Source organism: Metopolophium dirhodum, chromosome 7 (assembly GCF_019925205.1).
Source record: "Metopolophium dirhodum isolate CAU chromosome 7, ASM1992520v1, whole genome shotgun sequence".
Taxonomy (NCBI): Eukaryota; Metazoa; Arthropoda; class Insecta; order Hemiptera; family Aphididae; genus Metopolophium; species Metopolophium dirhodum.
In genome coordinates, this window is record NC_083566.1 from 34,339,225 (window position 1) to 34,354,669 (window position 15,445).

General features: G+C 28.3%; 2 protein-coding genes across 7 annotated transcripts; one reads left to right on the forward strand and one right to left on the reverse strand.

Annotated features, from left to right (window-relative positions):
* Positions 1–3,325: 3,325 nt before the first annotated feature.
* LOC132948686 (exodeoxyribonuclease) lies at positions 3,326–8,256 on the reverse strand. The gene is made up of 7 exons (XM_061019283.1): positions 7,955–8,256; positions 5,171–5,432; positions 4,929–5,055; positions 4,663–4,809; positions 4,455–4,598; positions 4,191–4,371; positions 3,326–3,612 (listed from the first exon to the last, which is right to left on the reverse strand). The coding sequence occupies exons 2-7, from the start codon at positions 5,408–5,410 to the stop codon at positions 3,495–3,497; spliced, it is 957 nt and encodes a 318-aa protein (XP_060875266.1). The 5' UTR covers positions 5,411–5,432; positions 7,955–8,256; the 3' UTR covers positions 3,326–3,494.
* Positions 8,257–8,425: 169 nt separating this feature from the next.
* On the forward strand, positions 8,426–15,171 carry LOC132948685 (rab GTPase-activating protein 1-like). Of its 6 annotated transcripts, none has more exons than XM_061019280.1 (19): positions 8,426–8,584; positions 8,753–8,895; positions 8,963–9,149; positions 9,311–9,491; positions 9,595–9,778; positions 10,072–10,248; positions 10,318–10,512; positions 10,581–10,856; positions 10,912–11,080; positions 11,281–11,525; positions 11,611–11,799; positions 11,885–12,010; positions 12,072–12,257; positions 12,331–12,505; positions 12,568–12,674; positions 12,748–12,831; positions 13,604–13,663; positions 13,734–13,928; positions 13,994–15,170. In XM_061019280.1, exons 2-19 carry the CDS (start codon positions 8,812–8,814, stop codon positions 14,177–14,179), a joined length of 3,006 nt encoding a protein of 1,001 aa, XP_060875263.1. In that variant the 5' UTR covers positions 8,426–8,584; positions 8,753–8,811; the 3' UTR covers positions 14,180–15,170. The 6 variants fall into 6 exon arrangements, with proteins under 6 accessions (XP_060875263.1, XP_060875262.1, XP_060875265.1 ...); XM_061019279.1 differs by having other exon boundaries at positions 8,430–8,584; positions 8,656–8,895; XM_061019277.1 differs by having other exon boundaries at positions 8,446–8,588; positions 8,656–8,895.
* Positions 15,172–15,445: the final 274 nt, after the last annotated feature.

The window sequence follows — 15,445 nt, forward strand, 5'->3', positions numbered from 1 at the left end:
CAACAGAATAATGGGCTCCACTGAACATGCCCCTGTGAAGGCGCATGCAAATTATTAACTACCTACCAGCAATGTTTTTGTCACGCATCAAATATATTAATAAAATATTATAATAATGATAGGTATTTTTGGTCAGGTGAATGTATAATAATAATTAATATAAGACCGACTTTCAGGCTATAATATTACTAAGTAGGTATATATTTTATGATATTATTGTGATTAATTTTAGTATTAGACGTTAGTAGATATCTACTATAAAGTAGGTTAAATTTATTTTTGCCAAAAAGTCACATTTGAAAATGTCATTGTGTAGACTTATAAAATATTAAATTATACTCTAAAAGTTTCATATACCCACAAATAATATTTTTAAATCACAACAAAATAAGTAAAACGTTATTTTTGGTTTTAATACCTATGAAATTTACTAAAAGAATGAATGTACGATGTCAACGACGACAATCGTTACAACTGCTTATGAGAATATTTGTTTTAACCTTTAAATCCTTAGCTATAAGAATTGAACATTTTATAATTGTTTAATTACAATAATTGATAATTTTTGAGATTTTGATAAATTTAGTCAAAATATGAACTTTAAATACTTATCAAAACAATTTTACCTACGGATCTTTAATATTTATCAACTGCTATTATAACAACTTTTAAGGGACCTTGTTTCAATTTTCAAAATTTTTTAACCCAACGAATAAAATTGTATCTACATTTATAGAATAAAAAAAGAGAGACACAATAGAGCTACACTAAAAAACAAAATCGAGTTTTTTCTAAAACCTTGCGTAAAAATCTCAGTTTTTCCTTAACTTTTTGTTTGTTTTTCCTGACGATTTTGAAAACTTTTGGGAACTTTTGTCCCCCCCCCCCCCCCCCCCAAAGTACTAACTTTCTTGCCAGAAAAATTGATGTTGAAGAAAATTTAAGTATTATTTTCACCGTCCCAAAAGGTGATGCAGACACAAATATTAAAAAAAAAAAACATTGTAAAATCAGTACATTCGTTGCTTCGCTCAAAATCTAAAATTCTGATGTTCTCATAAACAAAATAGTGTTTCTTTTTTTTCGTATTAAGTATTAAGAGTGTATTTTTGTTTTTATTTATTTCAATGGAACGACTTGGGTGCGACTGAACATGTTAGGGCCTACATTGCAGGTACAATGGTACATGTTACGGTAAAAGTAAGAATACCGATGAAACCTAGGTTTTAACAGTAAATGACTGCTGCTCCACAGGTTCCTATTGTTGGGATGGATATTATAGTTATTAAAAGCGATTTAGGCAATGGCCATTATTGTGATTATAGGCTCGATTTAGAATATCAATAGATATATTAATTGTAAAATAAAATTTCAACCTTGGTAATGTCGGCGTCCGTTAAATGTATTTGCCCTTGGAACGCAGTTTTTAAATCGTTGGATTGAGCTCCTCTAGTTAATTTTTCCCAATTCGAGCACTGTTCATTGGTTCGTAGACATATTATAGAACGTACCTATTAAATGATTATTATTAATTTTATTTTATTGTGATTGTCGCCGTTGATTCACTCTGCCGTGAACTATTTTTCAATTGATGGTTAAGGGTAATTTACTAATTCAATTTAAATTTATGTTTATCCATATTATCTTCAAATGATAAAATACAGCCATATATAGGTATTTATTTTTAATTCAGCTTGTCCTGAACCATTTTATAAAGTGGATATTTGTTTTGTGTAAATTATAGTAAAACTAAAATTTTCCAAAAAAAATGTAAATGGAAAAAACCGTTTCCGAAGTGGTTGCTGGTAATCTTGAAGAATTAAAACCGCTAACCACATTTTTAGAGATAATTTTAGTAACCGGTAATCAATTACTACTAATTCTTAAAACCCCTAAAACCGGTAACCACTTACGAAAAATGTATTGACCCGGTAAGGCGGTTAGTAACCGAATTTTTCATAAGCGGTTTCATGCTCTGGTATAATGTGTACTTTTTTTGCATATACTATACGCCGGGTAATACCATAGGTTTGCGCGAAGTATTTAAAACAATATATTATTTAAATTTATACTTTATATACATTATATATTTTACAGTGAAATTATATATATTGCTATAACTATAATTATTGATTAATTTTGATCAAGACTCACTGTCTAAAAACGTACCTACGTACTATTTTCTGGAAGTTTTCGAACAAGATAATTATGATAAAAAAAAAAATTGCATCCTAGTTCATCAGCCGTATCAATTGCTAGATCAACCCATTTCACAAATTATAATGGGAATTATTCATTTTTATTTTTTACGTTTTTTGGAAAAACATATGCAATATATTTAACGATGAATTGTAAAATTAAGCGTTCATAGTTCACTACACATATAATATACAGAGGTAACTTTGTGATAATTGCCAAAAGCATAAATCTAAATTAAATTAAGAATAATAAAAAAACAATTTGTGAGAGGAACACGATTACTGCTAATATTAAAGTCTCATTATTAACAAATAAATTCAAATAATGGATATTTTAATAGGTTTTAACTATTAACATTTATTGTAAATGGTTTTTGATCGAATTATAATATGTACTGTACTACCTATAACGTTAAATTTTATTTCTGAAAAAAACCCTAACAATTTAATACAAGGATTCTAAAAAATTGATCTTACAGCAGCCTAAAAATACCAAAAAACATTTGTACAACATTTATTAAGCCTACACCTACTAAATTAAAATGTTGACTAAAATGGTTAATTCAACGAGACAGAAGAATTTTAGTTCCCTATTATAGTGTATGTAATACAAATATTAAATTATCATACAAAAACATAATTTTGTATATTATTACTTACTCAATACAATGAAACCAAAAAATAAAAAAAAATAAATATGATTCCATACTGAGTATAAGGTGTACGGGAGTATGGATTTATCATATTATAATATATCGCTATCATCTATATTCTATGACAGAGCATCACGTTGGATCCTCACACAATTTATTAGCAGTTATTGGTAATGTCGACAACGGGTTTTATAAATTATATAATTAAAATAAAATACAAAATTGAAATTTATAGGTATTTATGACGTATTTACATTTTAGGTAGTACTAATTAGGTACCGAAAATGGTGTTCTTAAACAAAAGTATATGAGATCTCAACTTGCGCCCTGCAAAAAAATTTTGCTTGATCTTAAAACTCTGATTGAATCATCTGGAGAAAAAGAGATAACACTTCAAGAAGCAGCAGGATGTAAAAGCCTAATGGGCGCACAAGGAGGTAGGAATGGACATAAGCAAAGTAACAGCAACAGCAATGAGATTCAGATGTGTTAATTTATTAAATTTGTTTTACTTTAGTTACATACAATAATTGATTTAAAGAAAAGTAGTATGTTAACTCATTATTGTAAAATCACTTACAGAAGTAATTTGTACATTGTATACTTTATTAGTCTTACAATTTTCAAAAAAATAATTTTATGATCAAACACTAATGTAAAACACAATTGGACAGTGATCACTACCTAGTACTTCGTTTCTTATAGTACTGTCACATACATTATCCATGAATCTTTTTGATGATATAAAATAGTCCAGTCTCCTAAAAAAAAAAAATAATTTATTAAATTTCATTGTATACTGTGCATTTTTCAAATACACAATATATTATGGTCATATAAAATGTATTAATAAAATAACCCTACAGAAGTACAGACTATAGTATCTCTAACAGGTATTTAATATTAGTATAATTACACAAAATAATAATAAAAAAAAAATAGAACAAAAAAAAATAACCATTAAGTTTTTGAATATCAAAAAAGTTAAAGGAAGCAACAAGATTCAGATATTTACAAAACATTGTAATTTGTGACTTAAAAAGTGCCAATTTTCAAAACAGTTTCAAGGGAAAAATCATATTCAATTTTTATACTCATTTTCTTATAAGAATTCTAAACATATAAACTTTAAACTGACAGTTACCTACCTTTGAAAAATAGCATGGCAATATATAAGGTTATTTAATATTGTGTTATAAGCACTTTATTTAGTTTATTTTTACAACATGTTAACTGCCATATTGTCATTGAACCACTTAATTGTAAAAACTTATCATAACACAGTTTAATTAAAACAACCGACTATATTTTTATACAGCTTAACAATTGTATTACTTACCATCCAACATTTTTAGCTCTTGAGTTATGAAAATAAGTCCAAAAAGTATAGGCTCCAGTTTTCTCAGGGTTTAATGTTCTAAATGTATCAATGAATCCTTGTTCAAGAAGCAATGACATATTGTCTCTTTCTTCTTTAGTAAAACCTGCACTCTTTGTATTAGTTTTTGGATTTGCGATATCTAAAAATATATTTTATCATGTAATTGGGCACTTAGGCGGTAGTTCAAAATAAATATTGAAACAAAAATTAATAAAATAATACCAATTTCTTCATGAGCAACATTCAAATCACCAGTTAACACAACTGGTTTTTTGGTATCTAACTCTTTTAAATATTTACGAAATGCCTCATCCCATTTCATTCTTTTTGGCAATGTTTTTAACCCTGCGCCAGCATTTGGAATATCTAAAACATTAAATAGTTAGTAACTACTAAAATGACTGAAAAGTTTAATGGTTTGAAGTATTACAAGTAGAAACCAGGAAAAATTGTTCATATTCTGCTTCAATCACACGACCTTCATTATCATCCAATTCTTTTATTTCTTTTCCCATTCTCACACTAATAGGCTTTGTCTTAGAATATAAAGCAACCCCTGAGTAACCAGCCTTGTCACCTATAAACAAAATAATTATATACTTCAGTTTTATCGTAGATTGTCTTAAATTAGTTATAAACTATTTAAAATTAATTTTAATTTTAATGTACTTTACAACACATATTTTGAGTTCTAACCTGAATTAATATAAATTTTATATCCAGGTAACTTTGCTTCATCCGGCATTTGTTTTTCGGTGCATTTGATTTCTTGTAAGCAAATAATATCTGGATCCTCCTTTTTAAGATATTCTACAACATCTTTCTAAAATATTTAAATAAAATATATAAATGCAAATACAAATATAGCTAAAATTGTGTTTATAATTCTATATAATTATTAAACAAATAAATAATCTTGATATTAGTTGTTTCATTACCTTAAGCCATGCTCTAAGACCGGCAACATTCCATGAAATAATTTTCAGATTCCAAGTAAGGCCTTTAGCACTTTTTTTCTCACAATCAAAATTTATTTTGTTCAAATCAACTTGTGTCGATTTGGGCTTTTTAGATTCTGAATCATCTCCATCATTGTTTCGAACTCTTTTTTTTGAGTTATCTGTGGTTGTTGTTGTGATATACTCGGCCATTTTTTTTTGTTTTGTTTTAGCACTCATTGTATTAAATATAATTTTGAATCTGAAAATACAAACAATATTTTACTTTTTAATTGTGGTGAATTAATCTTTTAAAACATGTTTACAAATCCAATTAAATGCATTACAAAAACAACTGCTGTATTTTATAAGCAATTGTAAAATCAATTTTTCCTTGTTCTTATTATAAGAGATTGAAGCTTAGAAATATCATTGATATGTTCTACATAATATGAAGTTAAATTGCCCATTATTTTTCATAAACGCTAGATACTAGATAGTTAAAAATTGTTAAGATGGTACACATATCATATTTTCCACTTTAACCCCTAACTAGTAACTACACATCGGTAGTCAGAAAAAAATCTGACAAATTAAACAAATAAATATAATTTAAGGTGTTTCAATTTAAAGTGTTTTAAATTTTTCAATATTTGTGTAAATGGTCCCTGGACATTTGAGCACTTTACTACAATGTAAAACTTTTAGCGGTATTTTTTAGAACGTATATAATACAAATAACCCTCAAAACATAATTTATTAGAATTGACTATTTTCATTGTTACAATTAGTAGACACCGAAAAATAAGATAAATTCTAATCCTGGAGATAGATCTATCAATCTAATCATCAAATTTCATTTGTATAGTATTCTCTAACTTGGAATAATTTGTCTGTCACTGATATACTGTAGCACAAATAGACAACATTATATAGTTACCACTGTAGCAAATAATATTAAGACAGACATCACCAAATAACAAATATTACATTATTCTATACATACATTTTTAACATCATAAGATGATAAAAATAATTAAAAATATTGTTTCTAACATTAGATACCACATTTAAAACAGTTGTATTTCCAGAAAAAAAAACTAAATTAATATTGCAGTATTACCAGTATTATAAATACATAAAAATTGAAATTCAGTGTAATTTGGTACCTATCTACTTTAGAGTTTAGATTCTATTTTTAACATTGATTCAGATATTTTATTTTAGGACCTTGGGTCCTATTTTGAATATAAGATAACTCAAAATAATACACAATAGTAATAGATAAAATCAAATGTCAAGGCATTTCTACTAACGCTGAAGTTGTTGATATAAATATACCTGTCAGAAAAAGTAAATTCTAAATTTTCAAAAGATCAGTAAAATAAATTACATAAGAAATTGATAAATAGTAACAGTCATGACTAAATAAACGTTTATTAGTCATGGCAATGGAACGCTAAGTAAAATGTTTGATGTGTATCAAATAAAAAAACAATACAAATATTGAAATGATAAAATTTGTACAAAAAAAAAATTTAAACCAATTATTATTTATATAGAAAAATGTACAATCTGCATTCATTTAATATACATTATAATCAATATGTAATAAATAATAATATTATAATATAGTAAGCTAAATTTTACATTCAATTTTATTACACAATGTATTAATAAAAACTGTGTTTCAGTAAAGGACTATAATATTATGTGTTTGACACATCAGCATTGAAACAGACAAATTCTTGAAAAAATAACGATAGTAATGTATCTACCTAAAGTGTCAATAAAGTTAATTATAAGTTATCTTAAAATGTAATATTACTTCAAATAATTTTCAACAAATTGATTCTGAAATAAAATCACCTATATTTTCATTTAATCTGTGGTAATGTTATTGTTATCAATAATGAATTGTTTTAATTGCACCGTGTGATTTATTATGAACACTTTAAATATTATTTTGATTCTAAATAGGTAAAGTATCTAATATTACTATTGACAGATAATTTATTTAATGGAAATAATATAATTAATTGTTTACTATCATCATAAACCTACTTAATATTATACAATTTAAAAGTATAGATAAATAAATAAATATAATTTATAGACATACTCAATAATCAATATTTATCAGTGACAAGTATCAACTGCCGTCTGTTTATAACTAATACTATAAAAACGTTGACCAATATAAATAAGCCTACCTAAATGCACACTTTTATTTTCTCCCTCTGGCTCACACGTACACAGACAAAACACATTCGTGCAAAATCTCTTTTTTTTATTTTGAGTAAAATCTCTAGTCACAAAAATTATAGAGAATAACATTTTTAAAGGTTTGAAGGTTTTTTCAATATTTTTTCACAGCTAAAATTAGCTAATTATAGAGTATTTTCTTTAAAGTTATAAATTCAAATAACAATAAAATATAAAACCTTAAAAATATTATTCATTGTAATTTATGTAATAGAGACCTAGGTGATTTCACTCTAAAATTACTCGGAAATGATAAAAACGATTTCACTTGAATGCGTTTTGTCTGTTACGAGTGGGTCGGAGAGAGAAAATATACATAATATATAGCACTGATAATATTTTAACTATAACACTTATGTTTACTTCCAAAATCTCGTTGTGGGCACATTATAATAATATGATAAAAGTGGTCCTAAAGTATAAAACCATGACATTTAAATTTCCAACGGAAAATATATTTGTACCTACACAATAAATGCACATCGTTGCCGTTTTATAAATAATGAAAATAATGCTTACACAAATGTCCTGGAACAAATTATAACTGCAATGAACTATACAAAGTATTGTTTGTTGGTTGTGTAGTGTGGCCTACCGGCGCTCACGATTAACAAGAATTTTATTCGAGTCTGGCGCCACTAGCCACTTGAAAGTTGTTAAAAAATAATTGATCGCAACAATAATCGCGCTCGGCCGCCGATAAAGTTTATTACGAAAAACACTCGAATTGATTATGGCGATTTGCGATTTTCATTACGTCTGCGTCGCGAATTTCCTCGTGAATTTCCGATAATGCCGTACAGGTATAAATTCAAAATCCGTTGCGGAATCCCAACACTCTGGTATAGGCGGTTGCTGGTAGGTCGATAGCGCTCGGCGGGACAGTACGGGCCACGGGGTTATAGAATTACCTTATTTTGATAAGCATTTGTTGTTATCACACACAATAAATATTATAGATATTATTCTATACGCTCCTTAGCTGCTTGCTCGACGTATTATTGTTATTTATTTGATTATATTTTCTATTCGTTTCCAACACTCACGATGCATACCGCGGAAAAATTCAATTGATTATATTTATGGCTATTGTACATTTAATTGTAAATAGTTGATAAGGCAAACATAATAATTCGTGAAAAATACTTTGTAGGTAAATGTTAATTAAAATTTGTAATCTTTCGCAATTAAATTTTTTTATTATTCTTTCCTTCGTATAGATTCCGTTTTATAGTACCCGCTGAAGTCTTGAAATATAATACGCGTATGGCCAACTAGCCTCTCCCCACAAACATTTTACTGCTTTCAATGTTTTAGATCATATTTGAAAAGATTGTTCGAATTTTGACGTCAATAATGAAGAGGATAGTTAACTGATGGCTGACCGAGCAAGTGTCGATTCTGGTGAATCCGTTAGCACCAGTGAGGATTACGAAATTATTCCACCGAATACATTAAATGTAAAATTCTTATCTCATCTAATACAAATTGATTCGGTAATACAAGTATCTATATGTTTTTTAATAGAAATGTGACGTTAAACCTGAGTTGAATATTGGCGGTGACGGTAATTTGGAACACATGCAGAAATGTCTTGGTGAATTATTGGATGAAGAGAATGAACGTGAATCTATAAAAACAATCATGTCCGACAAAGATATTAAAAGTGATATACCATTGACAAAAATATCAGAGCCTTTATCTGATGATCTAGGTAAATACATTTGAAATCATGTGAGGAATTAATGTTTGTTATTACATAAAAGACTTTTGAATATAGATTCAAAAACATTATACATTTATTTGATCACTATATTTTGATCACAGTTTATAAATATTAGGCATTATGCCTGTATTATGTAAATAATAATTTAGGTCAAATTGAAAAAGGTACAATGTTTGATGGAATTTCGTATCTGGGCTCAGCTAGTATTACATATCCTAAAGAAAAAACCGAAATACTAAGGATTATGGCTATATTAAATGGAGAACATGTTGCTGATCATGATATGAAAATATCAGTGTCCATCCCAATTTCATCGGATGGAGCTGTTATGTATGTAGTTCAAATATAAAGATAGTAGTAGTCGGAAAAAAGAAAAAAAATCATATACCTACTATATATTTATTTAAAGTAATACAAATAATTTGTTGTATAGTTTATTTGATGGAACAAGCAATACAATAATTGCCCGTTATGAGATCGAAAGAATAATGTTTTATGCTAATGGTGTTAACGGAACAAAAGAAGCATCATGTTTTGCATTCAGCTGGGCACATGGTGACACTAAAGAAAATGCACTATTTCAATGTCATGTTTTTCGTTGCTCAATTCCAGAAGCTGTAAGTCTCGTAGTTTTATGTACCTATATTTTATTTTAACTGATTATACTAATGGTTGATAAATACTTCTATATTCAACGTTTTAAAACACATTAGTAAATTTTATGGTTATAAAGCTTTTTTTTTCATTTTAAACAACTTGCACTGCACAATAACATTAAATTACACAGTTAAAATATTTTTATTTTATATGAAGCTTGGGTGCCATAAATACAATATTCATTTATCTGGTATAACAGTTGTTCAAACAATTTGTTTTGTTATCATAAAGCTTATATAGTTATATGTGACAGGTGAACCGTGTATCCAACTGTTTTGTGAAGGCCTTCCAAAAAGAATCAAAATTTACTTCAAGTTCTACATCACCAGAGTTAAGTTCTAATATAACTTTAGATATGCAAAGTAAAAATGGAACAACCGAGATTTTTATTTTTGAAGTGAGTTTGGAGATCAAAGAAGATGATGGAAAGGTAAAATGCTTACAATAATTGATAAAAAGAAAAATATTATGAGTAATGGTTAATCTACTATGTATATAGGGAGGATTTATATCAGTACCAAGAGATAAAAATTTCCTTAAACTTCGGGCAAATGTGGAAAAACAAGTGTGTTTAACTATTAATCAAGTAGTATCCGGAACTCAGCAAAGGATATTACATTTAGAACGATGTTTTGGAGTTCTTGTTTGCCCTGGTCGTAATGTAAAGCAAAGTGATATGCAGCTTTTAGATATGGTAAGTTGTTATAGCTTATGTTTATTTAGAATATTATTGTTTATAAATTTTAATTGACCAAACATTAGGTATCCATGGGAACCGATCTTTCAGACACCGACGGATGTAATACTACTTATTTGATTACTGGTCACTGGGATCCTTCGGATAAGGTGTTTGAACCCTTAAACAGTGAAACTCAATGTTCCTATATTACTGTAGCAGTAGATTTAGTTATGCGAAAGATTAAAGAACCCGTACGATTATCAATAGAAACTCCTATCAAAGTATACGCTGCCAATGAAAGATTTTGGGTGTTTGGACGAAGACAAGTTACTCATCAGTTTTACTTAAATTTGCAACAAGTATGTTAATTTAAATTAACTTGAGGTGGTTTTAAACTACAATTTTAATTTTTAGATTAATTCAGGAAATTCTGATATTGATTATAAACTTTTAAATATTGATTCTTCTGGAGAAATGGATAAAAGTCGTTTGAATATGACTTTAAATAATTTGGCTAATTTCATTAAAACTCAGAGTATTAACCCAATTGAACTGTCTTCTCCTAAAGATGAAGATTTGTCTGGTAATTTTACAATAGTTTGATTTACTATTTAATTTAATTAGGTATTTAATTTATAAAACTAAAAAGCGTATAAATCATTAATATTATTATTCACTGATTTTTTGTATAGTATATTTTATTTTAATTATTCATTTATAATGAATTAAAACATATTTTAATTTATTGATATTAATATATACATATTTTTATCCATTTTAAAGATAATGATGAACCTTTGGTAAGTGGTACTGGAGATGTTTCTAAAGAATGTAATGAAGTGGAATTAGAATCATGGAAAGATGTTTTATTAAAATGGGCAACATGTAAATCTCCTCCTGCACGACAATTAGCTATACTTGTTAAAGAAGGTATACCTGAAGCTTTACGTGGAGAAGTATGGTTACGTTTAGCCAAAGCTGATTTAGACCCAAAACTCATGGATACATACAGAATACTTATTACTAAGGTATTAATATAGTAACAGTCAATTTATATACTTATAAACTTATTAAACATTATTATTGTTACTGTTGTCACAATATTTATTACAGGACTGTGAATGTGGAGGAACCATTCAACGTGATATCCATCGGACATTTCCAGCTCACAATTTCTTTAAGGAAGCTGGAGGTATTGGTCAAGATAATTTATTCCATTTAACCAAAGCATATGCTGTATACGACACCGAGGTGGGGTATTGCCAAGGTCTAACGTTCTTAGCTGCTACTTTACTGTTACATGTAAGATATTTTCATTTTTTTTTAATATAGATTATATTTGTAATTATTTTTATTTGTTAATATTATAATTATTAATTTAACTTAGATGCCCGAAGAACAAGCTTTCTGTGTCCTATTAAAATTAATGTATGATTATGGCCTACGAGAATTTTACAAAGATGGTTTTGAAACAGTTTACTTAAAACTTTATCAACTAAATAAGCTCATGGAAGTTAGTTGTTTATTAGCTTAGCTTATTTTTCTTATCACATTAATTTTTTTTTTTTATTTAGGAACAAATTCCTCATCTTTTTAACCACTTCAATGCTAATGGAATTGAAGCACATATGTATGCCTCTCAATGGTTTCTTACACTTTTTACAGCTAGATTCCCATTGTTTTTTGTATTTCGCATAATGGATGTAGTACTTCTCCAAGGGCTGGATACATTATTCCAAATCGCCATTGCCTTATTACAGGTATGTGATGAACAGTTAAAAACTTAAAAATAATATCACAAATATATTTATACTAGTATTAATCATTTTTTAGTTTTGCAAAAAAGACTTGCTACAATTAGATTTCGAAAATATTCTCAAATATTTTAGAGTGACAATGCCAAAAAAAGTGCGTAATGAAGAAGTTGCTAGGCATTTAATAAAAAATGCGTGCGCTGTAAAACTAAAAAAAATTAAAAAATATGAACAACAGTTTTTAGCTCTGAAAGGTAAACAATGTTACGAACAATTAGAATTTATTAATTGTTTTTAAAAACTTAATGGTATTTAGAAGCTCAAGAGAGTGCTGAAAATTTTACTAGTGAATTAGATCAAGTAAAAATGACATTAAAGCAGACCGAAGAAGAAAAAAATCGACTTGAAGAAGAACTTACTAGGGTAAATATTAGTTGAATAATATTGTTATACATAAAAGATTGATATTATATTATTATAATATTGTTCTTCTTAGGTGAAAAATATATTAAAAAAAGAAATTACAAAAGCTGATACAGAAATTAATAGAGATCAAACAATTATTAAAGAATACAAACAAGTAAGTAGCTATAAAATAAATTTCGATAATATTAAAAGATTAGAGGCAGATAGATCCAATGACATAATTATTGACAAATGCTATTTATTTTTTTTCTCTGCTTATATTATTATTGTTTTTTTTATTGATCCGTAAGCCCGGCATCTATGGCCATTAGCTGTTTGTAGGGTTGTATTGTGGTGGTATTAGGGTTTGGAACGGTGAGTTTTTACATGTGGGTGTTTATGTTTGGCGGAATTTATAAGTGGGCACCCGTAATTATCCGCCATATTCGGGTGGGGAATGGCGGCCTTTCTCTCCGGACACTGTGACTGCCAAAAGGAAAATGCCGCTTGTAGCCGGAATTAAAACGGCGTCGGTGCGCGTCGCATCCGACGCCTTAGTCTGCTCGGCCACTCCATCCCCTGATATATTATTTTTATGTAAGTATCTAAAGACCATAGACGGAAATCCAAAATTTCAGGGGTGCAAACATTATTAACATCAATGTGAGTGGGGGATTGATCCTACTTAACTAAAAAATGAGAAGTTTTGACGGACTTTTTTTTTTTTGGGGGGGGGGGGGGGAGGCTAAGCTATCGCAGCCCTCCGATTCCGCCTATGCTAAAGACTATATTTATGTTGTTCTGGTAAAAATAAATTCATTGTAATATCACAATATTATTGTAATTATTCCTGTCACTATAAGTCTATAAATTGTTCTATTGGTCTCTGATTATATTTTATTATAATTTTTTCTATTTAAATGATGGAATAAAAAAAAAAATTCTAGATATGTCAAAGATTAGATGCCGAACAAGCATCTATGAGGGCTGTTATACAATTACTTAAAGTTAGTATATGACAACCATTTCTTTACAAATTATTTTTTTTATTTAAAAGCTAATAATATTATGTTATAGAATACATTAGGTGAATGTACTAGGTGCAGATCATTTATTGAAACACCGTTATTAAGTAATGATGTGTTATCTCAAAGTGGTGACACCTCAGGTTCTGTAATGGAAGAAAATAAACTTTCAAAACGAATTACCGAGCTTGAAATTGAACTTGCTCAAACCAAATTGGCCTTAGTAGAATCAGAGTGTAGAAATCAGGTATGAAACAGTTTCTTTCCAATGTGTTAATACAAATCACATATGATAAGCTGCCATGTTAACAGGATTTGGGGCATAGGTTGGGTGTAAAGTTTTCGGAACTCCAAGCATCCAAAAACACATTACCTCCATGGTTGCAGAAAACACTGACATCAATCAAAGAAGTAACCACCAACAAGACAAATGATCAACTACGTATGATTGTTGGCAGAAGAGATTCTGCACCTAATACTCAGTCTTTTGATCTGTAAAGAATAACCATTATACTACATAGACAACAATATCACTCACTTGAACAAATACTTAATAATTATTATACAGTATAGTATGTACTATAGTATACTAAAAATAATTTTAAATTAAATAATCAATAATTAGAAATGAGCTTATATACTAAAATAAGTTAATATTATAAAAGTGTATGATTTAACTATACATTTTGTTATAGGCTGCTAGATAATTAATTCATTTTTAATATTTATTTTCATTTATTTATTGTAACCATTCCACACAACTTCTTGTTAATATTATGTTATCAGTTATTCTAAAGATATTATTCTCTTGTGGGTAATTATTTTCTGATTGAAGAACAATTTTCACGTTCCAATATCAAATTTCTTAAAATATTAGTTATTTTGTATGTTTTTTTTTTAATTTATATAGATTTAGTAAACTGTTTTTCATAAAAAAAAAGAGATGTTAAAATTTTTTTCCTAAAAAAACAGATAAAATATTACGTTTTCAGATTTAATGAATTGTAAGGTTATTAATTAGATATTACAAATACACCAAATATTATGTTTAGTATTATCTTATATTGTTATGTATGATAATATAACATATGACTATATTATGAGTGTAAAACTGTGCAAGCCCGGATTAAGGATCAATTGGGCCCTGGTACACCATACACTTAGTGGGCCCCCTTTCAACGTTAAGTTCAAAATAATTGTATCACTACATATTGACGACTTTATAATATTATTGTGTAATTTTTTACATAATATGTCTTCTGGGGCGGATCCAGAGTTAGGAAACTGTGGGTCAGGACATTTCAAGGGGCCACTTATTAAAACCAGATTAGTAATTCTTTACTTGTGTACTAGGTATATAAAACAAAAAAAAAAAAAATTTGTACTGTATGTGTGTTTATTCGAGGGTCCAAGTGTCCCAACTACCCAATATCTGATAATAGGCCAATTTAATCAGCAAATATTAACTGTGGGTCAGCTGACTTCCTGAACCCCCCCCCCCCCCCCCCCCCCTAGATCCGCCTCTGTATGTCATTGTAAACGGGTTTTTTTTTTAACAATTATGGATCGATGATATGGAATTTCGATAAAACAAAAAACGACGTGTTACTTTATTTTTAAACACGCAGTTGTATACCAATAATAAAATTGACTTTATTTTTTCAAATGGTAACCATTATATTTTGATGGATTCTGGTAAAGTCTTTTTCCTGAACGTTTTGACAGTCAAATGATCAATTTTGGTTCGCTAGGTTATTAACTATG